Below are 23951 nucleotides of genomic sequence, written 5' to 3'. Positions count from 1 at the left end.
CGCGTTACCCGACTGTGTTCAAGAGGTTACAAAATTAATAAATAAAATTTTTTATTATGATCTAACCTCGATTTAGATTAATTTAAAATATTAAATAAAAACAAAACAATGAACTGTACAAGTGTTTTAAATTCTTTAAGAAAAACAATCAGTCCTCTACTAACTTTAACTCCAGGAGTGGGAATTCAACAAACTAGGGTAATGATAATTATTTTATTTGCAAATATACATTTTGATAGTGATACATAAATTCATAAATTAAAAATTTTTTAAATATTACAGAATACATATGTATTAAAGAGACGTTATAAGCTTCCTTTACTCCAAAAAAACGCAAAAATAAAAATATGGAAAGGCCGTTACTTTATCTATGACCTGGTAGAAAACACGGATATTAGAAAAAAAGAAAACCTTGATGTCATTCTCACTTCCTTCGTGGAAGGTATAGGTGTTCGTGGAGACAGATTGTCATTGCATCCTAAAATCGCGTACAATCAATTACTTTTGCCCGGATTAGCAGTTTACGCTTCTCCGGAAAACATAAAAAAGTTTGAGAAAGAAGTCGGAGTGCCTACGCAGATATTCTCGTCACCGTGGGCACCAAGCACAATGAGGGTTCTCGCTCGGACACTGCTGGAAGTTTACATGTCAGCTGATAATCCCTGGACCCTAACTCCCGAGCACGTGAGATCGGCGTTTCGTGAACAAAAAATTCACATGGACAAAGACTGCGTCACACTGCCTGAGCGACCAATAAATGGACCGGATCTTGAGATGGAGAACAAAGAATTTTATGTCACCGTGACAATTAATCAAAGAGAAAAAGTTAATGTGAGATGTAGAATTAGATACCGCAGCAACAATCCAAATAAAATTATACCAGATCTTGAAGCTCATCTAAAAAAATCCGAGCCGATATACCCGGAATTTAAATCTGTTTTAGAGGCAATGCCTGAACCTGATCATACAAAACACCCCGACTCCATAACTCATACAATTCAGTAAATGTATATGTTCTTTTGTTAAAATAAAATAATTTTTAAAATTACCTTTTATTTTATTTTGCTAAGTAAGACATGAATGTATCACTAAATATATCTTGGCACGAGTTGGTACAATCAATGAATAGCTACAACTTCATTTGTAACAACCTACAGATATGGGAGCTTTTTTTTGTTCATTTTAGTTTCTAAATTAATTGTTAAATTGTTAATAATAGCATGAACAAATGCCGGAAAATTTTCAAGATATATGTTTTGTATGGGACGATTTTCACGAAGGGCTTGCGGTGCTTGGGTAAATAATGTTTTTATTATAAATATATATTATTTATTTGTAATAAAATTAATGACGATATTTTAGGGCTAATGAACAAGAAGATGAAAAAATAAAAAGCCGTCGAAGAAAAAAGAAAATAGTAGATAAATCTAAAATTTATTGTCCCCATGCATATTTAATTTTGAATTTCCTAGATATTTTAAATCCCAGTCAAAAAGTATTTAATTAATCAATTTTATTAATTTTAATTCATTTATATTTTGTATTAAATATCTTAATTTAAATTTAAGATAAAGTATCGTAAGAATTATCTTCGTAAAGTTTCTCCGAATGAACCAGACGTCATAATACTCCAAGATATAAAAAATATCGTTCTATATTTGCTGACAACTCCAGTGAGTCTTCAGTTCATAAACTTTTTCCATCTGCGAGTCGTTGATCGTCTACTGCGAGCACTTATCGTCTACTTTCAATTCTACACCCAGATATGGGAAGAGGAAATAATTAAAAAGCGCACTGTGGTCATTAAGAAAGCACGAAGCCCTTTGGCAGGTGTCAGACAGAAAAAAGCTGAGGAAATAAATGCGCTGAGGAGTATCGTCGCTCGAGAATACTGCGAGTTGCTGGTTGGATGTGAAGAAAGTGCTAAATATCATCATATGCTTGCTGGTTTGTCCATTGAGTCTCAAGGAGAGAAAGATCTGAGGATATTTGAATCGCTGATCCAAGTTGCCCATCGTGTTGTTTGGATTGCTCTGGAGAGAAAGCACTACAATTTAATTGGTATTATAATTTTTTTTAAATTACTACAGTTTGGGACACTGATTTTAAAATTAATGACGGGTAATTTATAGCAGAAGAACTCAACAGACTACTGAGAACTGAAGTTTACAATTCTGCTGACCGTAAAACTGGACGTGAAACCGACACAGAGCTGGATGAAGAAGAAAAACTTATTCTTCATGGTCCTAAAATGTTACCACGTAGAAAATTACTTATAAATTCACCATTAGCTTATCAATTACTCAATGAATTATGTGACTTTCGACTTGTTTCTTTAGGTGATACCTGAATATAAATTTAAAAAATGAATTAAACGTAGATTGTATTAAATATGATGATTATTCACAGGACTGACAAATTTTGAGTCAAAAGATCCTAGAGTTATTTATTTAAAAGATGCGTTACTTGCTGATGAAGAAAACTTACATGATTTGAGGATAAAAGTCGGTATGCTAGGACAACCACGCGCTAATTATGACATTACACTAGTTCACATTGACAATGAAGATGCTTTGGACAAAGAAGAATTGTGGGAACGACGGAGAAGTTCACTGTCCGATAAACGAAGAAAAAGTCTGGTAATTTTAAATAATCTTATTTTTTTATAGACCCAATTGCTGGACCAGCTGATTTTTCTGTGATTTTAAGAGTGTGGAGCAAAAACCCAGAGAATTACCAGACTGCGGAGATGACCCCGAGCTTCCCGATGTTTATGATCTAACGAAAGTTCAGCGAATTGAAGGGAAGTATGACAAGTACCGCGAGGAAGCGAGGAAGAAATGGGTAAAACGGGAATTGAATCGTCAATCTTACTCATCACAGTCGGACGCTATTTCTATTATCACTACTACGAATTAAACATCAATTAAAATACTTATTTTTCTTACAAAATGTATGGGATATATTGACATCATCATGAAGTAGCTAAAAAAAAATTGTACACTTTATAGTCGGGAGATCTTACATATGAACTGGCTACTAGGTGAGATAAATACAAAGAGAGCACTAAAAGGCGATGTAAAAAATATGCTTATTATAATTATTACTGCCTAGTTGATAATAATAATAATAATAATAGTTATTAATAATAATTAATAATAATAATGACAATTTTTTACAAGAGCATACACAAATAGGACCTCAACAAAGTAGCAATTTGTCAAGCGTCCCAATTACTAACTATTTATAACTCCGCAAAACTCCTACACGAGTTTGTTGTTAATTATTAAACTTATCATTTGTTTTTTGTTTTGTTACCTTGTTTTTTATACAACTTAATTTTAAATCACCAAATGTACTGTTACAATTATTTTTCTTTTAAATCTACATTTTAAATAATTAACTAGCACATTTAAAAAGATATTGATGCCCAATATGGGTTGTACTAGCAAGTAATTTCTTTATTTTGTTTAGCTATTTATTACTTTTTTTTTTTTTTTTTAATAAAAATTCACTTAAACAATTTCACTTATTATGAATGAAATATGTTTGTTTGCTTTGTTATTATGTTTAACGAATACAGTCAGTCAACTTTTGGCTATAAAATTATCATTGTTCGTGTAAAATATACCTGATGCCTACTCAGGTGTTAACTACGCAGGTGATGTATTCACAATTAATTATTATTTTCAATGCTCCTTTTTTTCTACTATCAGTAACAATTTGTTCTTATTTATTTATTGATTTTTTTGTTGATAAATTATTAATCAAATATATATACTTTTTTTTTTTGTAAACAGTCGAACGCGAAAAATTCTACTATGAACGATAGTAAAAAGTGATTATTACCCATTCATTATGTTATTATTACGTAACTATAATTTACATACAATAAATTGGTAAATTTTTTTGTATTTTTTTTTATCGACCAGCAATATTTACAAAGCGACATTCAAACATACAGATGACAAAATCTCCATCGAAATTGAAAAATTTATCTAGTTTTACATTTACAAATCAATCGTTATTTTTTTTTCCTTTTTTTTAATTATTTTTTTATACTTATCATTAAATTATAAATTAATTGACGACATTCCTCTGTCCTCATTAATTAAAAAAAAATCTCAACGATCTTAATTATTATTTAATTAATCTAATCAACTAAATGGTTTAATGACTATTACTGTTAGTAATTATTTATGATACACTATTGGAAAAAAAAGTATAAAGAACCAATGACTTTTTTCATTTACTCCCTAAAAGACTTTTGCCGTAATTATAAAAGTAATCACAGTGCATTTTTTGTTTTGCTTTCTTGTTTAAACTAAAATAACAATGTACAATAATATCGCAAAATATAATATTAATAATAATAGTAATTGGTGCTGTTTTTTTTTATACATCTACTTTGAATGTACGAAGAAATTCGCACGTTCTACGGCAAAAATAATAGATCATGTTTTTTAAAAATAATTAACTTGATTTTTGTACACTCGCCAATTAACTGGATAAATTTTGTTTGTATTAAAACATCATTAATCTGATGCTTAGTATTAATTTGTTTTGTTTTTTATGTTTCATTTGACCTAGTAGACGCTAGATTAATACATAAATATTATTATTACCTGTTTCAAGAGACAAAGACAGACTTTTAGATAAAAAAAATAAAACAAAGTGAGGTATAGATCCAATCAATTCGTCAATCTAGCTACATCCCAATTAATATTAATAATAAGTCGTCATACAAATGTCGACAGATTAAAAATTCAGTTCTGTTCGGACGGAGGCTACGATGCGATATCAGACATCAACTGGGCAAGAAGAGCTGGCTCTAAAAGACCGTGTGATTGCTCTAAATTTCGTTCCAAAAGACCGTGACTTGACTCTAAATGTTCTAGATTACGTCCTAAAAGACCGTGTGTCTGTTCCATTCGTTCTAAATTACGTTCTAATAAGCTACGAGTCTGTTCCATTTGTTCAAGACTTCGCACATCTTTGTCAACTTCTTCCAATGCACGTTCTAGTTCTTCAGCTTCTTCTTTTGATGGTTGTTCATATTCACCATTACGGCTTTCTGTTATTAAACAAATTAAATAAATAAAATAAAACAACACAATAAATGTATAGTTGACATTATACTGACCTAAGAAAAGTTCATTAAGATCAACAGGTAGAGTATTGAGAACATTACCAAAGTCATGTTCATTTGGATCAAGAGCTGCAAATACTTCTTGATCTAATTCAACTCTCAGACCTGTATTTAGACCTGGACCAAGACCCAGTGAACCAAGTCCCAATCCAAGATTAAGATTGTTAGTGATTGGATTCGTCGGTATATTTTGCGCAACAATATTCAATGTCTTTGTATTATTACATATATTATTATGCGGTGTGATTGTCGGTGCAATTATCGGACTGGGATGATGATTATCTATATGAATAGTCTCTTCCTGCTGCTGTTGTTGATTCTGGTGGTGGTGGTGTTGTTGTTGTTGACAATGTCGTATATTTACATTAGGCTTTATGTCAATAGGTTTAATAGAAGGTGGTCGTTTTCGTTTTTTCGGGCGTGACTTACTGCTACTGCTACTGGTACTCTTGGGTCTTGGAATGCTAGTGGGTGAGGCTGGTTTTTTACGTGATTTTTTTGGTTTAGATTCCTGAGCTTTGCGATGATAATTATCACGCTTACGTGCGTGCTCTGGACACAAAGGTAACTCGTGAGCAACGTCAAATACAGGCACGCAGCACTGGGTATTGTCGCTAAATTTGGCAGTGCAGTGTTCAAATAATAGCTGATCAGAATTAAGCATTATGTGGCGAGAACAATGACGCGTGCAGGGTAACGATGTCAATTGACAGCCCTCGGCTAGACAGGGACCGCCAACAAGAAGATGCTCCGTTGTTTCTTTTTTATTAATACTCGCTGATGTCAAACGTCCATTCAACAATCTTTGATTTCTGCACGCAGCTTCCAACAACCGTCGTGTTCTTTTATGAAGAAGCGTCTCAGACTCTTTTCCGTCCTTGTGTAATTGAATTAAACGTCGACGTAGCTGTGACCTCAACAAAGTTAACCTGGTGGCTCTTGGAACATTACTCGTATCACCAGAAAACCAGTGCCGCTGATAAACAGCCAGTTCATCACTGCTGCTGTCACTGTCAGATATTTCATCTCCAGCACGTGGATAATAAAGCAGTGAGTGGTCTCTGCTGAATCTTCTCGCAGGCTCTCTGATCGAATCTTCCTTGACACGTGATCCATGACCAATTCTCAATTCTACATTCCTCAGACTGCTGTTATCTCCAACTAACCTCGTATTGTCCATAACAGATGCAACATTTTCGCTTGGTCCAGCATTTTGTTCGACTTTTATCCTTTTTCTCGAACATTTTCCCTTAGATCCGTTATTTTTACTCCCACTCATCCGCGAATTTTTCGTTGACTCAGCATTGTTATGTTTACCCGCACCGTGAAATGGCTCTGGTTCACTGAATATATAAGGATCGATGTCTTGACGTGCCTCTGTTTTTAGCAGAGCTTTAAGACGATCCGAAAACTTTAATTTATTGTCCATCTCAAAAGCCTCCTCGGCCGGGATCTTCATCGATGACAAGTTTGACTCCCAACTGTTCCACCTGCATTCTCAAAGTCTTACAAATCAACTTTTAACAAAACACCATTTTACTCCAGTCATGCTTATTACCAAGATCCCCATTATTTACTTTTTATTTTCAAAACTCAATGAAAAGAAAAAAAAAATTATTTTGAATAAATCTTAAATAGGTACAACATGAAAAATATTTTAGCAGCACTCGTACAGACAAGCATTTAATTTAATTTAATTTGTACAAAAAAAATGAATTATCAATGTAATATATATGAAATAATTTATGTTTATAATAAAAACAACAAATCACAGTTTATCCGGGTGATCAAGGCAATCAGCATGACTGAATAATTAAATCAAGGAAAATATAAATCCTTGCCTTGTGTATCCATTCATAATTAACAACCAAATAAACACGAAATCAAATTTTCATAATAATTATAATTACAAAAATATATCAGAATTGAGATTCACGTGACGTAGTAATCATCAGATATTTATTTATCAGTAAAAGTTGACAAACACCAGCAAGGTGTATATAAACCAGAGGTTTTGGTTATGTTTCCTCGACATCCAACCTCGAAAATACAATCAATTCAAGCATGTATCATATCCATATACTTAATAAAATAATGTCACTTGGATTAATAAACTTATATTTACTATATTTGGCTGATATATTAAGCGTATCAATGTATTTTATTATTTAAATCACTTAATTATAAGTCAGCTATTCTGCTGAACCCTAAAAAGCACCAAGCACAGAGGTTGGGTTAATTGTTATTTTTTTTCTACTCCTTTTTTTTTTTAATTTAATTTTGACGTACCACAGATAAATTTAAATAAATAATAAATATATATTACTGTAATTTTGATATTATTGTCCTGTGATAACGGATCACATTTAAAATTCGTTAATAAATTATTGATAATAATATTAAAAAGAGATGTCAGTTGCTAAACCAGCAAGATGGCGGCTGTTACACACAACAATACTACACACGCAAATATACAATCACACTAAATTGCAATGTATACTATATACATATATGTATTTGTACTTTTAACACATGTATACACATGTACGTCTTCTGTCTGTACATATATCATTTATAAATGTATGAACCAAATTAATACTTTTGTACCACGAACCGATGAACCATTTGAGACTTTGAGAGGAGAAAAATTCAATGATCACGCAACTTACGGAATTAATTTACAGTTATTATCATTATTAATAAATATTATTATTATTATTATTGTTATTGTTTTTCACAGTCTTGGAATGTTTATTATTGCTCGTAGATTATTTGAGTAGAATAATTGAAATTTATGAAGATGAATAAAAAAAATAATAATTAAACTGGAGGTTAAAATACGTGTTGCAAAAGACACTTCCTTCGACGTATTCCCACGCTTGAATTAACTCCCACGAAATACCTGAGGCTAAAGTGTGTTCGTTTAATTTATATATTATATATGAGAATATCTTTAAAATAACTATAGACTATTATCTAACTAACACTTCCAGGTCTTGATGTTATTTAAACCACTTAGATCTTTATGAATTACATCAAGACATTTATGATTTGTCAAGAAATTTTTTATTCTTTAAATCACCAGCAAATTTTATCACTCAGATGATTCATATATTTATTTTAAAATATATTCTTTATTTTTATTTTTTAATTATAATTATTGTCTGAATAAATTTTTAACTCCCGTTCATGAAATTTAAATTTTTAACTTTCCCGCTCTTTTAAATAAAAAATTTTTTAAATTGTCGACCCTGATAATTTGTTTATTTAAATGATATATTTATTTATATATAGATAAGACTTGATATTATTGATACTGATTATATTTTATGTGTCATATATTTTAATTACGTGATATTTAAATAATTATTAATTTTGATTGTTATTTATTTATTTATTTATAAATAAATAAATGAGTAAATAATTATGAAACTTTTTTGTTTTATCTCAAAATTATTGTCAAGGTTGTATTAAAATATATATTTTTAAAAAGTTATTATTATAAGTTGAATTATTTATATTATTTATAAATAAATAAATTTATATAAACATATCAATGAAGGCGATAATCAATCAGCTGATTTTGACAAGTAACCAAACATAACCTGAAAGTTATAAATTACATTAATGCAAAAATCAATGACCTCTTATTATCTTTTCAATAGCTTCTGATATTGATTATTTAAATAAACTTGTATGTACAGAGATTAGAAAAAAAAAATAAATATTATTATTATTAAACACTTTTTCTTTATCAACTAACGAGTAACACTGAGGAAAGGTAGATAATAATTAAATAAGAGTCATGAGAATATTACTGTGAATATTTATCTTTCAACAAGACTCTAAACAACAAACTGTGTAAACAAGACACTGTTACAGGCTCAATATTATGAGCATTTTACAAGTTTTTCAACCGTCCGACACTTGTCAACTTTTTTTTCTTTCATTTTAATTATTTATTATTTTAGTATATAATCAATTACTTTTTTACACATCAGATATTACAGGTGACCGAAATACTATTATATAATTTTTTTACAATTGATGTAATGACAATTACATGCTTTTATTATTATCATTATTATTATTATTTATCTGGTGGGATTTCAGTCGTTATTCATTTGATGGAAATACAAACAGAATAAATGATTTTTATCAGAAAAGCTCGTATTGAAAATAGATATTGGGTAATTTTTAAATTTATACGTCATCAAATATCTATTTCATCTGACAGTCAATAGTATTTTCAATAATCACTTTAATAAATGCTGCGTACTCACAAACACAATCATCAAATATACACATTTATTATTAATATTATTATTGTTATTATATTAAATGTAAAACAAAAATTTTATCAATTTACCAAGTATTATTTTTGTTTTCTATCACTATTTGTGTCCACGATTTATTAATTTATAAATTTATATTTTCACAGCAATATTTCCACATGTTATTGCTCGTAACAAACTAAAATTTAATTTAATAAAAAGTATTCTTATTAAAAGATTAATTAAATTTTATTTTTATAAATTTACCATCAACTCGCGGTGTAAATTTTATTGCATTGATGATACGTATTTACGAAATATAATAGTATTCATTTTACAATCTAATTATTATTAAACATATTAAAATTTACTCGTAACTTTTTTTTTATTTATTTATTTATTAACTCTTTTTTTGTTATTTTTTTAGCCGGAAATATCCCGTTTCATTTTATAAAATAAAAAAATTATAAATCAACTGTAATAAACATTCATTTTCTCGTAATAAATCTATAGTACATTGACATCGAGGCACACTCTAAATTATTTTTAGTTTAAAACTGTTAATTTTCTTTTTTCTTCACTCATTATTATCATTATTAATATTTAATATTTAATAAAAAAAAAAAAAATAAGGGACGGTGACTTGACTTATTGATAAAAAACGCCAGAGGTGAGTGAACGAGGTGCCAAAGAGGATAAAAATGATCAAGTCTTGTAAAAAATTATTTACATTTTAAACGGTCGTTCTTCTTATAGGTTTTTGTCCTTTCACCACTGTCGGTTTATTCTTGATAATTCCCTTCTTGCGACGTGTCGTCTGAAACATCAATGCCGGCCCCCCCAAAATTTTAACTACGCTTGAAGATTATATTGTGTACTTTTATGTGATAAGAAACGATACGACAATAACGTTACAAAAAAATATATAAAGTTTTGTTTTGATTTCTTTAAAAAAAAAAAAAAAAGTAAATCAGATACAAACCTTTTTACTGTGGTACGAGCTCGATGATCGGGCAATCTTACGCTCTGATAATGGGATCCTGGGTCGATTGAACTCATTGGGCTTCTTCACCCTGAAAAAAATACATTATGTATTATTGTATAATACGATTTTACATGAAAGCTTTTTATAAAATTGACATTTATGGTGACAACAATATCACTCAACAAGCTTCTGTTTATAAAATAAAAATGATGATTATTATTACCTGTAAATTCTCACGAGCCAATGCTCAGTCGTGTAGGCTTCATCGAGATAAGTTAATTTAAAGTTTTTATTTCCTATTTCAGCGTGCCTCGTGCGATCAAACCCAGCGGGCATGCGGTAGTCCAGAGTCACTTCGCCAAAACGGTAGTAACTCAATTTGTACATAAGACAATTAAGAAGAGTCGGTGAACCTTCAGCGTCAACACGAAACTCTCCACGTTCAGTAAAGTAATCGCTCTCGCGAATATCTTGAGGGTGTTCACCTTCGGCAATACGCACCATCCATAAAAATTTGTTTATATCGTCTCCTGAGTATCCGATCATTCCACCAAATATAACTAGAACATAGTCGACATCTAGTGATGTCATTATTTCGTAAGCCTTTGGTTCTGTTGAGCTCATCGCTTTTCCTACCAGCGCAATATGAGAATTGTTCCATGTGTTATTGTCCACGAGTGTCGTCCTGTAAGCAATAAAGTATAACTTAAACATCCGGTCTTTATTATTGATCTAAATGGATAAAAGAAAAAATATTACAAACCTATTGGCCATTCCCGCTATTTGATATCCATAATCCCACCAGCTCATTACTCTGGCGTCGGTTGGAGTATTTTGTGCAAGCCAGTAATAAGCTTCGCGGAAATCATCGAGTATGCTTCTGCCTCCGTCGTTGGTGTAAGAAGCAAGAACGATTGACGGACTGGAGTATGCATTGCTGGTGACCCAGGTACAGTGAACGGTGAACATCATCAAAAGCATCAAGACACCAATAACGACTCCATTGCGAAGATTTGAGCCAAGTCCGTCACCGTTGCCTTTAGGTTTTTCATGTTTCATTCTCCTGAGTTTTCCCGCCTTGTCGTAAAGCCCTCTTCCAGGACTCCGTTCTCCGTCAGTTTCACTTTCAGCCTCGCTACTGTCCACGTTATCTCTCTCCCCTGATTCACGGTCCTCGTCTTTCAGATATAATTCCAAGAGTCCACTAAATGCGACTCCAGACAACATACACACTACTGGAGTCAACGTGAGCATCAGACGAACCATCACGCCGGCGAAATAAACGGCACTCAAAGCGTAGAGTACGACAAAGACACGCTCGTCGTTAATTCGCTTGATACAGTACCACAGACCAACGGGGAAAGTTGACACGAGGATATGGAGATCGAAAAAGAAACTGAACCACGTTGTAGGTTGATGTTCAGAGACTGATGCTATGATGGGAATATGAATTTTAGCGTATCCCGTGTCCCAGAGACTGTAAAATCTTCCACTCCAGGGTGCTACCACACCGAGATATGTCAAAACAATTAATCCCAGAAGAAGAATGCCGGCAATTACAGCAACGACTCCTCCAAAGTATTTCATTTCAGATTTAGTGAGTATTGTCCGAAGGTATCTGATACAAATAAATTAAATTTATCAATATAATTTTGCGGATAAAACGGATTTTATGAATAATGTCTAGAGTACGAGAATTTAATTACCTCAGAGCTCCTACGAAAATGAGTAATGCAAACACTCCACCAGCCGCCATGTGTTCAGACGTTCTAATGGGTTGAAATCCTACAAAGGGAATCTGCATACTAAGCAACAGTCCCAGTATATAAAAGGTCGTGTAACTTACAAATAAGCGATTGCTAAATCGGTTCATCAGGAGCAGCACGAATACGTGCAACGGTATTAAGTTAATAATAAAAACATAGCCACCCCAGGCGGAGACCATGTAGAAGTACGACAATGCCGTCATCGCAGCCCAGAATATAGATCCTTTTTTCACCGACTTAACCCATAAGTAGTAAGTAAATTGTAATGCAAATATAGCTATCCCCTCATTATCATAACTACCAGCGACTGATCTGGATATGTAACCGGGTACAATAGCAATGAAGCATGCTGCGAATAAGCCAGCACCAGCACTCCACAGTTCTTTAGTCAAGAAGTAGGTGGAAATCGCGGTGAGTCCACTGAAAACTGGTGCCAAGAATACGCAGATGTCTCTTATGTGCACTGGAATGTTTAGAGAATGAAGGATGTAATGGATCGAGCCAGATGTTATCATCAGTCCTGGGTACACGGTACCACCGACGATTCTGCCTAGTGGATACCAAGCGCGGTCGTCAAACCAGTTTAGAAAATTATAGAACCCATGCTGTACCATGTAAGCAGTTGCTCTGTAATTGAACCTGTTCATAAAAAAAAGGCAGTAATGAGTAATTTTTCATTGCAATTCAAACAAAATACATGTGCTTTGATAATCTATTATACAATATATATCTAGTAATATTGATAGATAAAAAAGTGTGCGTGTTATCTTTACCATGGATCAAATTCATGAATGATAGACTCAAATCGTATAATTGCAAAGAGTCTCGAGGCGAATCCTGATATCCATGCCAACAATAATATTGTAAAGGTGATTAATGAACTGAGACCAGCAGCATTTGTCATCGTGGAGGATTTAATTTGTTTTGATGAGGATGAGGTCGACGACGATGACGGTGGTAATGACGATTTTTTGTCAGGAAACATAACTTTTTTAACACCCGTTGGAGTTGCCTTGTTGGAATGCATGGTTTTACTTTTAGTAAAACGGGTTTTAATTATAAGGTTAATTAATTATAAACCTTATTACTTATCATTTGCTGTACGTATGAGAACTATTCATCACTGGTTACTGCATATCACACCACGAGAGGAGAGACACGTAGCAAACTTTATCACAACCTCACACAACACCCACCACCGATTCTCAGTCTGCCGCACCACCAGCTAGGCTAGGACACGTCAAAAGCCGGCTGCAGACCAGTCAATTCACTCGACCAAAATCCCTAGCCTCTAGTTTTTTTCTCCTTTCCAGTGTTTTTTATGTCCACCTGGCAAATAAATACGCGGCAATATTTTGTTGACGTTAAAATGAATTTTATTGTCAATTAACGTTAATTTCGTTTTGATAATTAATGTAATTAGGAAGCAATGAAACACTTAAGTATTAAAGACTTGGTAGACATTTTATTAATGAGTTTATAAATAATAAATATGTACTTAAAAATTTATCAGGATCATTGTTATTAAAAATAATAATTCCATCACCTGCCAATCAGCATCTTTTGAGTTACTAAACAGATTTATCAACTACACCTGTTAATAATTAATATTTAATACTAATTAATATCACCATCACGATCCAGCAAAATGCCCCATCTTTTTGGACTTATATATATTCATAAAAAAATACTTATTCTTTAGTTTTTACATACAATAGACGAGTTATACAAAATTTAAAAACCAAATCTAGGTAAATCTTTGAATAGTATCATGATCTTGTACCTTGTGCAGGCTATTTAAATTCTCCCACCACAGAGGCAACTTGTGGGTGAGGATCAACTCAAACCAGGGAGTAAGAGGCGAATGACAATCGCGAATAAATTTATTTATATTTTGTTTTGACACCCAGTGGATTTCGCTGACTTCATCAGGATTTGGGTCTAGTGTCACATTGTTTTTTTGCAAAAACAAAACATAGTCGATCTCGTGCTCGCCCCATATGCCGTCGCCCAGGGCATGGTAATGAATTCTCGTCAGATAATAAAATTCATTTAGATTTATTTCACTTGTCGGTATTCCTAGTTCATAAAATAGACGACGACGAGCTGCTTTGCGTACACCGATAGCGTCTGATTCTTCAGATTCACCAGGAATTTCAATCAATGGATGACTGCAGCATGTGTTTGTGTAATAACCAGGGAATGTTATCTGTTGAAATAAATAATTAACGTAATTATTATTGTAAATAATTAAAATATGTTTATTAATTTACCTTGTTTGCTGATCTTTTTTGTAGTAACAAATCTCCTGAGCTGTTAAATAAAAATACACTGAACGCTCGGTGAAGCAAAACGTCTCCTTCAGCGTTTACTTTGTGACAATTTCTCTTGGACGCGTCACCAATTGGTTTATCAAACTCGTCAACTAAAATACAGCGCTCTTCCAAAGCAGCCTCTTGAAGTGGTGCCAATTTCGGACTGGCATTTCGACCCGCTGACGATGTCAGGGTTCTTACCGCATTCCTTATTCCCGCTCCGATCTTCAACATTTTTTCTAGCTTCAGTAAAAATGAGTAAAAAAACTTCAACTTCTTACTCCAGTCCTCTTGAATCACTAGTCAGTTTTTAAAAATTTAAAACTGCGTAAATAATTTAAATAACTATTTTTACTACAAAGTGATGACTCTCGTTCACCTCAATCTCCATATCAATACTGGCTTTATTACCGAACAAATAATCTGCAACAATAATTATTCAGTTTCGTAAAGTTTATGTTAACTAAACAATTAATTTCACAATATTTTGTTAAAAATAAATGAACAATAAAAATTTAAAATATTTATATTAAATATTATTGTAATCATAAATATTTGACATTACTGGAGGTAAGACTAAAATATTTTACATAAACATTAAAAACTCACGTTCTCAAGGTCACTAGATCTATGTCAGAATCCTAAGAATTTATCGCCAAGTGAAAGTTGTTAATATATGTATGCATATATTTACAATATTCAAATTAATTGCACCAGCTGTGATCAGTTTACTTTTATTTCAATGTTACGAGATAACAAAAACCACCAGACAGACCTAACCTAATATAATAAATCAAATACGCGTTAAATAAATCCGATCATCAGTACACTCTTTATATTTTTATTTTATTTTGTAATTAAATATATACTCATACTTACACACAATTAAATGAGGACATACACATACAATTGATCCAAACAAATTATAAATATATCTGATTTACTTCAGTCATCAAACCGTTTCAAATTCATCTCTTGGGAATTAAAATAATCATTTTTTAAAATCGTAGTCAGTAAAACTTTAAAATTCAAATTTAATTGATCTTCGAGTAAATTAACATAATTTCTCTCATTAATTTAAATTTATAAAATGTGAATGTATTCATTTTGAAATTATTTTATCTAAAGCTGATTTTCCATTGTTAGATTAATTGATTCTCCACCAATCATGAGTGAGTTCCAGCTCAGGCCAATCAGAACCAAAAGTAGATTTTAAATTGTTTTTGTTTCAGTTCCTGAAGATGACAGTTGATGTCGCCAGCAGAGTGAAAAATAATTGCCAAGACCAGTTCTCTCCAACTCCCCCACTCTTTTGAGTTCCTAGTGACGCAAAACTCTTTAAACAAGTAAAAATTGTTTTAAGCGTAAGAATATGTTGACTTGAAAAAAAATATTTTGATTCAAAATGATTTTTTACTGCAAGAAAATTTTGATTTTTGAAATTTTTTTAATAATCGATTCGGGAAATCAAAATTTTCTTGCCCTAAATAAATAATTATCTTGAAATTTTTATTTTTAATTCAAATATTTTTTCTCAAGTTAACATATTCTTATGCTTAAAGCGAAGAATTTTTACTTGTTACAAAAGTTTTTATTTCTTAATATTAGATATTTTTTTGAAGCAAGATATATGAGTTTTTGTAATAATCTGTACTTTTTTGTTTAAAGAATATAAAATTTATCGCAATGAGTACTATTATTTAACGCAAGAATTTTTTATGCTCCAACCAAAACAAAAAAGTTGCTTAAACTAAGAGATAAAAGTCACCAGAATAAAGCAACAGCAGCGGGAGTAGTTTGGTGCTCGCCACCAGATCGCGCCCACCTTTTGTATAGTGTCTCTGGTAAGAAACTTATTTCAGAAGTATTATATTCCAAGCTTGAGATCGTTCCTGGTGTCAATTCTTATTTGTTGTCTAACAGAGTCACAAGAATCATTTTTGAATGTAATATAGTATATATTGAAGAAATAATTATTTCTTGCTTACTAATGAAGTAGCGTTCTCCTCTACCTCCAGCGCTTCTTCAAGCTGCCGAAAGTCTTTATCATTTAAAATAGGGAGGCTTGGCAACTTCACTGCTGTTGGCCTATTTTTTTTTATTTTTTCCTCTAGGGCTCTAGTTTTTCGGTCTTGTGCCGACACACTCGCTGATGCGCTCGCAACATCAGCCTTTAAGTTTGGTATTGTTGTATCTGAAAAAGATATAATTATTATTATGAGAACACAAATTCATAAATTTGAGTAGAAAGTAATATGAATAATGCCTTCCAAATTTTCAACCTTCCACTTGACATATGACAATGATAAAAGCAATTAAAATATGTTAAATAATTATAATGGTTAAGAAAGGAACTGCCAAGGGTGGGTGGAAGAAATTTCCCCCACAATAATAATAATGGTAGGATTTTTTATTTTATTAATTATTACTTTTTTTTATTCGTTTAGTGAAATTTTTTTGTTTAAAGTAACAAGTTATTGTATTTTTATTAAACTTAAGGGACTATTAAAAGAAATAGACGACTATAAATTACAAAATCTTTTCAGAATCTCTTTTATGGGAGACGGATCCTTTATTTTTGGGGTGTACTTCATCACTAAAAGTTTTGAGTTTTCATCTGGCTCCAGCACTGCCTCTATTTTTAAAAAATCCGTCAGGTTTTGAATTGGGAAATTCGGCAATTCCATCATCGGCTCTTTGTTTTTTTTTTATGGTTTTCTGAAGAGCTTTGATGAGCACACTTGCCTTTGTGACATCTATAAGATATCAGTGTTAGTCAACTTTTTGACATATCAATAAGGCGACAACATGCTGACAACGATCAGAAATTAATGTTACCGAAAAAATGTTTACTTAAAAGACATAACACAAGTGGCGATAAAAAGTTAATTACAAATAGTGATAAAATAAGTCATATAAATATCTTTTTAATTTAAATAAGACAAGAAAAACAACACAACTCTTCTCTGTCTTCGGAACCAACATTTGCATGTCGTATTTATACCAAAAAAGGTAACTTTGGGACAAAAAAAAATTTTTCATCTTTTTAAAAGACATGTTAAAGTTGTCTGTGCTACTCGGGACTTGATTTTTTCTAATAATTTAATTATTAATTTTGATTTTCATGAGTGTGAATGTAGCAGACATCAGACATAGGATCTCATTGAAACTCAAAACAAGTTTGAACCAATGACAGTTTGGCGCGTAGTGATTGAGACGTATAGCTAGTTGTCGTGATTGATGATTTGTTCTTTGCACAGTTAGAACGAAAGTGTGTAGGTATCTGAGGCCTCCTTTGTGCTTACCTGTCGAATAAGTACCGACCGTCGTGATTGTATTTTGCTGATGATAAAATAATTTTCAAATTATATATAAATTAAAGATAGAAAGAGATAGTAATATGACAATTGATATAACTATTATCTCTTTCTATCTTTAATTTATCATTTGAAAACTACTTTATCATCAGCAAAATACAGTTTACATCGTTCTATATCAGTTGGCATCACTGTTCTGCCATCGCAGTATAATTGAGTTATATGACAATAATACTGCATCCAGCTCTGAAATTCTTACTATAACTTCTCGTCAATCTATAATTAAAACATATTTACTTCTTACAAACTATAATTATCGTATGCAAGTCTGATGTTCAACAATTTTTTACTTTTCATACGATTTGGACAATCTAGCTTTTAGGATGAAAGTTGTACAATCGCTCCAGTGAAATGTTCAGGCAGACATTGCAGCTGACTTCAAGTAGTTTAAGTTTTATTTTTGGTAGGGTCGCTTACGACTGAATTGTATATCTACCGACTGTACATCTCATCAATATATGTACATATATTCGCGCATTTATTAAACATCTTAAACTCGTCAGTGAAACATGAAAAACTGGAGGTTATGTAGTTGAAATTTTTTATTTTATGTTTGTGTAATATTGCAAGATGAATACTATTTTTCAATAATAAAATAATCCATGTGACAGAGATACTGATGACCGTCATGGTAAGACAGCTCCAAAAGTTTGAATTTAAAAATTTATTTGACATTTCTTGATGAGCTAATTATTTATTGTTGTGTGTTGATAGCTGGTTGCTTAATAAAGTTTTAATTTTTTAAAAATGATACGTGACTGGAACTGGTGGAGATAGTTTCCATTATTGTTATTATTCAGGTATGCTGAGAAAAAAGATGAGTCATATTTATGAATGTATGAATCACTTGTTTAATAAATGTGATTGTTAGATTATTGTCATAACTCTTTTAGGGGTAATATATTTTTATCAACAAGTTGATGATGACGAGTATGTACGATGACTTCTATGAGCAGAGCGGCTGGTGTTACTGGGTCGTTTCTGTTGCCACATTGTTGTCTTTTGTTGGATTTATTGTCGCTTGTATATGCAGCTGCAGACACGGTGAAAACAAGTATGAATAATTTTAAATAATTATTTATTATCTTTTGAATTAATAATATATTATAATTTATTTATAATTTAACATTCGTCTATTATGTTAGTCGTTAAATTTAAATACGTGTAATCCCTTTTATTATAAAATCGGATAACCATCAAGGAAAAATATATTATTTCAACCTAAATATGTAAAAACAGGAGCGAGTTTCTGGGCCTTCCCGGTATGGTAACAATCACCCATGCTGATAATGACGATTACGATGGGCAGCCAACATTGTCGGATATCACACCAGTTGTCACCCAAGACATTGTGGACGGTGGAAAAAGGTGGCAAGCCCATGATCTGGCATGGCAGCATGATCCCTTGTATGCCTGACGATTACCATCAATTAATGACTTTTCACATGACCCCTTTAATAACCTAATACTTTAATTCAATTACTGCTAATAAATATACATATAATTATTCATTTTTAATTTTAATCTTCTCTACTTCAATACATGGTTTTAGTTTTTACATCTACTAATTTTATTAAAATACTCGTCGACTAATTCCTTTATCTTGAAGAATAATCTCACAAACTGTCGCTGATACTATTCATTTTATCAATTACTCTAATTAATCATTTTTTATTAGAAAATTTATTTGTTATTTATTTGTCTTTTTTTTTTTTGTGTAGGACGAGCGGCGCCAACAGAAGTCTGCCGGACATACCGAAAGATCGTAACGTCGGGAATGATGAGAATGGAATCGGTTCGACGCCTCAAGATGTAATTTATGAGGCCACGGAAATAATGAATGACTCGTCTGAATTGTACGCAACAGTGCGCGATAAAAATCCTAAGCGTGATAATGAACGTGGAACGCGTACGAGCTCCCAAGAATCATCATCACTGCAAGAAGATGACAGCGTGTCACCTTATGCGAGATTGAATACACTAAATTCGACGACAGATGAACATCCGTACGCACAAGTTCAGAGTGTCCAGAAGTCGGAAGTAAATCGTCAGAATAGTTTCCGAAATCCTAGTCAGATGACGGATAATGTCGCTTGCACATCGACCAGCCAGCCAACAAATCCAGTGGCACCTCCCAGAACACGGAGATCATCGTCACATAATTCATTGCTCAATACTGAGGTAACCACCTGTGACATTCAAGCGGCTAATGCTATTACTGGGGGCGTGCAAGCAAACCAAGACTTGCCTTATATGACTCCGCCATTATTGATGCCTTTACCGCGGCCTCCTCAGCCTCAACACAATGGACCACCTCAGCACTTTAGTGGGGATTCACAAGATTCCAATAAAGGATACACCAGTATCAGCGTACGCGAACCTCTGGCAAATATAATTGCTCAAACAAAAGCCGCGCATCAAAATCGACAGACTTCCCATAGACCTGTTCAAGACTCGCACTATGCTACGGTGTCTGATGATTCGGATGAAATGTACGCGGCGATTGATGAACAGGAAAAAATTTATACTAGTGGTAGTGAAACTTATGCACAAATTCAACCGATGATCTGTGAACAAAGTCGAGTTGTAGTACACGGAGAACCACAACTGCTTCATCAACCGGCTCCGAGAATAATACCAGAGGAATCTGTCATATTTTCTGCGCCCCAGCCGCCCAGTGTTGATAGTCTTCGGCACGTTGCACACGCACATTCCCGTCAGGCTTCGTCTTCCAGTGCAACGAGCTCGATAGCTAATCCAGGATCCCCGAAACCTGAGAAACGACAGGCTAACTCACCGTTACCACCACCTCCACCGCCTTTACCTTCAGGTTCTACTGAAGGGAATACAGACGTGTATGCTCTAGTTGATAAACAACACAAGAAACCAGAGGATCATCAACCTCCGACCAGTCACTCGAGTCTCCTTCCCGGTAAATCTGTTGAAGACATGTACGCTAAAGTGCTGAAGAAGAAACGTGACTCTGAAGAAGAGTATTTGGGATCCAATGCACCAGTAAATGACGCTCAGATTCCAGGAAAGAAACTTAATCTCGTAGAGATCAGTCGAGCCTCGTGGTCCAGTCACGATTCTGTTGAAATAAACAAAAGAGAACCAGAGATACGGGTCTCAGTTCCTCCTGATATTCTTAATCTCGAGTCAGCTATTGAGTTCAGTGCAGTCGCGAGAAAATACGAATTAGATCGCGTGACTCCTGATCATGTATTCGAGCCTATGAATACACAGAGGACAATAAATTCAGTTAGTGAACCCAACGATCCTAATTACGAGATGCTACGGCCTCCTTATTCACGAACAGAGGATTCGAAATTACTGAGCTCTCAGCCGTCTACCAGCATGAGAAACGGTATCGACGTGCTGTCCTTTTACTCTGTACCTTTTAAGCATCGCCAGGTGAGCAATGCCAGCAGCGAAGACCCTGGTTACGAGAAAGTAAGACTTCGTCGGCGTATCGACATTGACGGAGACACCGACTCCGAGCCAAATTACGAGAGTATGCCTCATGATCACAGCGAGCCTAATTACGCGTCTGTTTGCCGTCCAGGTGACAGCGACACTGACCCAAATTATGAATCCGTACACAACAGTGATCCTAATTACGAGAGTGTTAGATATATGAGTGTTACTAATAAAAAAAATTCCGACCCACCGTACGAACAAGTAAATTCATATCTCGAAACCCGATTGAATGTCGACGGGTATGAGAAAGTCAAATCCCAGGAAATTGATGATCCGAACTATGAGAAAATTAATAACACGAGAGAAAGAGAAAGAGATAATTTTAAAAATACTGATACTGATGACGAACAGTACGTTCAAGTTTAAATTATTTATTTGTCGAGAATTATTATTATTGTAGTAAGGACGTCGTATAGTACAAGAAAATTAACTTTATAATTAATAATTTTTTACATTTATATATTATAATATAATATATTTAAAATATATATATATTAGAGTTAAAATGCGGGACGATAAATCAAAGATTTATCAGTGATTCGTATTATAAATAACAAAATTATTTTTTTTTTTACGTCTTTGCCATTAATGTTTATATTTTTCAACTAATTATTATTTCAAATATTGCGTTTAATAAACTGATTAATTTTTATGCTATAATTTTTATAACAAAACGCCGCAAATAATTGAAATACTAATCGGAAAAAAATTTTAAATAGTTACGACGTATGTTAACTCAGATAAGACTGATAAAGACTTGAAGTGATAAATCATCAAGTGTACGATCAAGTTATTAACACAACGAACAGATTAATGATACTAAATCAATCACTGAAAAAATATATAAGACTTGAATTTATAAGATTCGTCTAAAAATATTTATAAAGAAATTTTAAAAATAAACAGACCGACGATTAAAATTTTTTAAATTTACTAAATTATGTAAATATATATATTGATATTCTTTTATGTAAAACTTCTCGGTGTAGTATCATTTGATAATTAATAATTATTTATTTATTTTAATTCATTCCATTTAAATATTTTAAATATATAATTTTATATTTAATTCGTTGATTACTTTTTTTATAATGTGAAAAAAAAAATTTATTTTTTTAAATTTTCATAATTGACTGCTCACTGAAATTAAATATATGAGCTTACTATATTATATAATGATTATATATAAATATGAGGCCATATGGATGTCACCAGTGCAATCTCTACATCAAAAATATCAGAGAATTTTTATAAAAAAATTATTTTGTGTAATTAATAATTGATACTCGCGTATATGTACAGACAAAATTTTTATATAAATTCATTTTGTACGTATAAAATAATTGTGCATGTCATTTATATATTATTGTAATAAAATAATCATTTTTAATTCGTAGTTATTTATTTGTTATAAATAATAAATACTTACTTATATTATATATGTAGATGATGTCCAAAAATATTGTTAGTTAATAATAATTATTTTTTATATTAATGAGAGTCGTGGGTGGAAACCGGTTGTGAACATGGAGAGTACAGGTCACAGATCGTCTGCCGTAATTATTTTCACCAATTATTTTTATTTAATTTTTACAAAATTGCGATAGATTGTAATTTCGCATGTTCATTCAATTTATTATATCGTTTAATCAACGATTCATTTTATTTACTATTTTATTATTATTTTAATATATATATATATATTTATATTTATATTTCACGGTCAAAATCATAAAGTTGGGAAGCACAAAATGTTATTAATAATGAGCTTCGCGGCAGCGATTCGCGATACTATTTAAATTATCGCGCCACCATTCAATTACATCTTCCATACGTCTTATTTAATAACTCACGGAATATAATTTATACTTATATATAATTAAATTTTTTTTTTATATTCACCCACTCAACAAACACTCTTACTTTCACACTTATAATGGCAAATAATTCATATTCATATGTGATATATCGATGAATTATTATTTGTTTTTATTAACCCTGTCTTTTCATTAGACACAATTGTTTTTTAAATTAAATTTCGGTTTCTAAATAAGACAGCAATTTAAAATATACTAATTTTAAATAAATTAAAATTTCAATTTCTGTCTATCAAGCTCTATAAAAATTTTTTAAATTTATTTATTTATCACACGCGCTCTCCATAAATCTCCAATAAAAATAATAATGAAAAAAATCATAGTTCATGAGCAATTACAAATTACGAATTGGTTTTTTAATTTTTTCACTCGATTACAATCAACTTTAATTTAATTTACATTTTTTTTCTCAACCAGCGCGTTCTTTTGGAGAAAAAAAAAATGAAAATATTTAAATAAATAAATAAATTTTCAAAATAATAATTTTATTATTACAAATTGTAGTACAATTCGAGTGAATACTTAATTTTTTCATTCAATCTCATACATACGAATATTTTTTTTTTTATAATTGTAATTTTTTTCTTTGACAAAAATTATACATAAATTTTTTGAATATTTTTTTATTTAATTTAAAAAACAATTATTAATAATTTGAATTTGCCAGACACAAACCCATTGATTAATTAAAAAAAAATAATAATTAGACATTTGCAATTAAAATAATA

The 23951-nt window shown here is 31.9% G+C and overlaps 6 protein-coding genes across 11 annotated transcripts; 3 read left to right on the top strand and 3 right to left on the bottom strand.

Annotated features, from left to right (window-relative positions):
* Nucleotides 1-13: 13 nt before the first annotated feature.
* Nucleotides 14-1048, top strand: LOC103576718 (39S ribosomal protein L9, mitochondrial). Its single transcript, XM_008557058.3, has 2 exons — nt 14-198; nt 283-1048. Exons 1-2 carry the CDS (start codon nt 109-111, stop codon nt 1003-1005), a joined length of 813 nt encoding a protein of 270 aa, XP_008555280.1. The 5' UTR covers nt 14-108; the 3' UTR covers nt 1006-1048.
* A 78-nt stretch (nt 1049-1126) lies between these two features.
* On the top strand, nt 1127-2981 carry LOC103576717 (uncharacterized). The gene is made up of 6 exons (XM_008557057.2): nt 1127-1296; nt 1363-1495; nt 1569-2061; nt 2133-2339; nt 2410-2639; nt 2710-2981. Exons 1-6 carry the CDS (start codon nt 1229-1231, stop codon nt 2917-2919), a joined length of 1341 nt encoding a protein of 446 aa, XP_008555279.1. The 5' UTR covers nt 1127-1228; the 3' UTR covers nt 2920-2981.
* A 98-nt stretch (nt 2982-3079) lies between these two features.
* On the bottom strand, nt 3080-8131 carry LOC103576720 (INO80 complex subunit D). 3 transcript variants are annotated; one of them, XM_008557060.3, is made up of 4 exons: nt 7439-8131; nt 6991-7356; nt 5144-6639; nt 3080-5074 (listed from the first exon to the last, which is right to left on the bottom strand). In XM_008557060.3, the coding sequence occupies exons 2-4, from the start codon at nt 7005-7007 to the stop codon at nt 4788-4790; spliced, it is 1800 nt and encodes a 599-aa protein (XP_008555282.1). In that variant the 5' UTR covers nt 7008-7356; nt 7439-8131; the 3' UTR covers nt 3080-4787. The 3 variants fall into 3 exon arrangements, with proteins under 3 accessions (XP_008555282.1, XP_053597470.1, XP_008555283.1); XM_053741495.1 differs by having other exon boundaries at nt 6991-8131; XM_008557061.3 differs by having other exon boundaries at nt 5144-6630; nt 6991-8131.
* An 830-nt stretch (nt 8132-8961) lies between these two features.
* Nucleotides 8962-13415, bottom strand: LOC103576721 (dolichyl-diphosphooligosaccharide--protein glycosyltransferase subunit STT3B). Of its 2 annotated transcripts, none has more exons than XM_053741655.1 (6): nt 12948-13415; nt 12115-12813; nt 11172-12026; nt 10632-11093; nt 10406-10496; nt 8962-10240 (listed from the first exon to the last, which is right to left on the bottom strand). In XM_053741655.1, the coding sequence occupies exons 1-6, from the start codon at nt 13199-13201 to the stop codon at nt 10157-10159; spliced, it is 2445 nt and encodes an 814-aa protein (XP_053597630.1). In that variant the 5' UTR covers nt 13202-13415; the 3' UTR covers nt 8962-10156. The 2 variants fall into 2 exon arrangements, with proteins under 2 accessions (XP_053597630.1, XP_053597631.1); XM_053741656.1 differs by having other exon boundaries at nt 10206-10275.
* A 202-nt stretch (nt 13416-13617) lies between these two features.
* On the bottom strand, nt 13618-16231 carry LOC103576723 (isopentenyl-diphosphate Delta-isomerase 1). Its single transcript, XM_014443211.2, has 5 exons — nt 16144-16231; nt 15369-15809; nt 15099-15269; nt 14448-14912; nt 13618-14383 (listed from the first exon to the last, which is right to left on the bottom strand). The coding sequence occupies exons 4-5, from the start codon at nt 14721-14723 to the stop codon at nt 13922-13924; spliced, it is 738 nt and encodes a 245-aa protein (XP_014298697.1). The 5' UTR covers nt 14724-14912; nt 15099-15269; nt 15369-15809; nt 16144-16231; the 3' UTR covers nt 13618-13921.
* A 1792-nt stretch (nt 16232-18023) lies between these two features.
* Nucleotides 18024-22736, top strand: LOC103576724 (uncharacterized). 3 transcript variants are annotated; one of them, XM_008557065.3, is made up of 5 exons: nt 18024-18497; nt 18581-18666; nt 18760-18920; nt 19106-19234; nt 19588-22736. In XM_008557065.3, exons 3-5 carry the CDS (start codon nt 18787-18789, stop codon nt 21710-21712), a joined length of 2388 nt encoding a protein of 795 aa, XP_008555287.1. In that variant the 5' UTR covers nt 18024-18497; nt 18581-18666; nt 18760-18786; the 3' UTR covers nt 21713-22736. The 3 variants fall into 3 exon arrangements, with proteins under 3 accessions (XP_008555287.1, XP_008555286.1, XP_008555288.1); XM_008557064.3 differs by having other exon boundaries at nt 19106-19273; XM_008557066.3 differs by lacking the exon at nt 19106-19234 and having other exon boundaries at nt 18025-18497.
* Nucleotides 22737-23951: the final 1215 nt, after the last annotated feature.

Source organism: Microplitis demolitor, chromosome 8 (assembly GCF_026212275.2).
Source record: "Microplitis demolitor isolate Queensland-Clemson2020A chromosome 8, iyMicDemo2.1a, whole genome shotgun sequence".
NCBI classification, from domain to species: Eukaryota; Metazoa; Arthropoda; class Insecta; order Hymenoptera; family Braconidae; genus Microplitis; species Microplitis demolitor.
Note: the sequence above shows the minus strand (reverse complement) of the source record. Positions and strands in the feature narration are given on the sequence as shown.

Excerpts from the sequence above, each read along its gene's own strand:
- LOC103576718 (XM_008557058.3), top strand. The coding sequence starts at position 109 with ATGAACTGTACAAGTGTTTTAAATTCTTTAAGAAAAACAATCAGTCCT. Across the intron at positions 199-282 it reads TGGGAATTCAACAAACTAGG|AATACATATGTATTAAAGAG; the intron begins GTAATGATAATT and ends TAAATATTACAG.
- LOC103576717 (XM_008557057.2), top strand. The coding sequence starts at position 1,229 with ATGCCGGAAAATTTTCAAGATATATGTTTTGTATGGGACGATTTTCAC. Across the intron at positions 1,297-1,362 it reads GAAGGGCTTGCGGTGCTTGG|GGCTAATGAACAAGAAGATG; the intron begins GTAAATAATGTT and ends ACGATATTTTAG. Across the intron at positions 2,640-2,709 it reads ATAAACGAAGAAAAAGTCTG|AGTGTGGAGCAAAAACCCAG; the intron begins GTAATTTTAAAT and ends TGTGATTTTAAG.
- LOC103576720 (XM_053741495.1), bottom strand. Across the intron at positions 5,075-5,143 it reads TCTTAATGAACTTTTCTTAG|AAAGCCGTAATGGTGAATAT; the intron begins GTCAGTATAATG and ends GTTTAATAACAG.
- LOC103576721 (XM_053741655.1), bottom strand. The coding sequence starts at position 13,201 with ATGCATTCCAACAAGGCAACTCCAACGGGTGTTAAAAAAGTTATGTTT. Across the intron at positions 11,094-11,171 it reads ATAGCGGGAATGGCCAATAG|GACGACACTCGTGGACAATA; the intron begins GTTTGTAATATT and ends TATTGCTTACAG. Across the intron at positions 10,497-10,631 it reads TGGCTCGTGAGAATTTACAG|GGTGAAGAAGCCCAATGAGT; the intron begins GTAATAATAATC and ends TATTTTTTTCAG.
- LOC103576723 (XM_014443211.2), bottom strand. The coding sequence starts at position 14,723 with ATGTTGAAGATCGGAGCGGGAATAAGGAATGCGGTAAGAACCCTGACA. Across the intron at positions 14,384-14,447 it reads AAAAAAGATCAGCAAACAAG|ATAACATTCCCTGGTTATTA; the intron begins GTAAATTAATAA and ends TTATTTCAACAG.
- LOC103576724 (XM_008557064.3), top strand. The coding sequence starts at position 18,787 with ATGATGACGAGTATGTACGATGACTTCTATGAGCAGAGCGGCTGGTGT. Across the intron at positions 18,921-19,105 it reads TGCAGACACGGTGAAAACAA|GAGCGAGTTTCTGGGCCTTC; the intron begins GTATGAATAATT and ends ATGTAAAAACAG. Across the intron at positions 19,274-19,587 it reads GCATGGCAGCATGATCCCTT|GACGAGCGGCGCCAACAGAA; the intron begins GTATGCCTGACG and ends TTTTTTGTGTAG.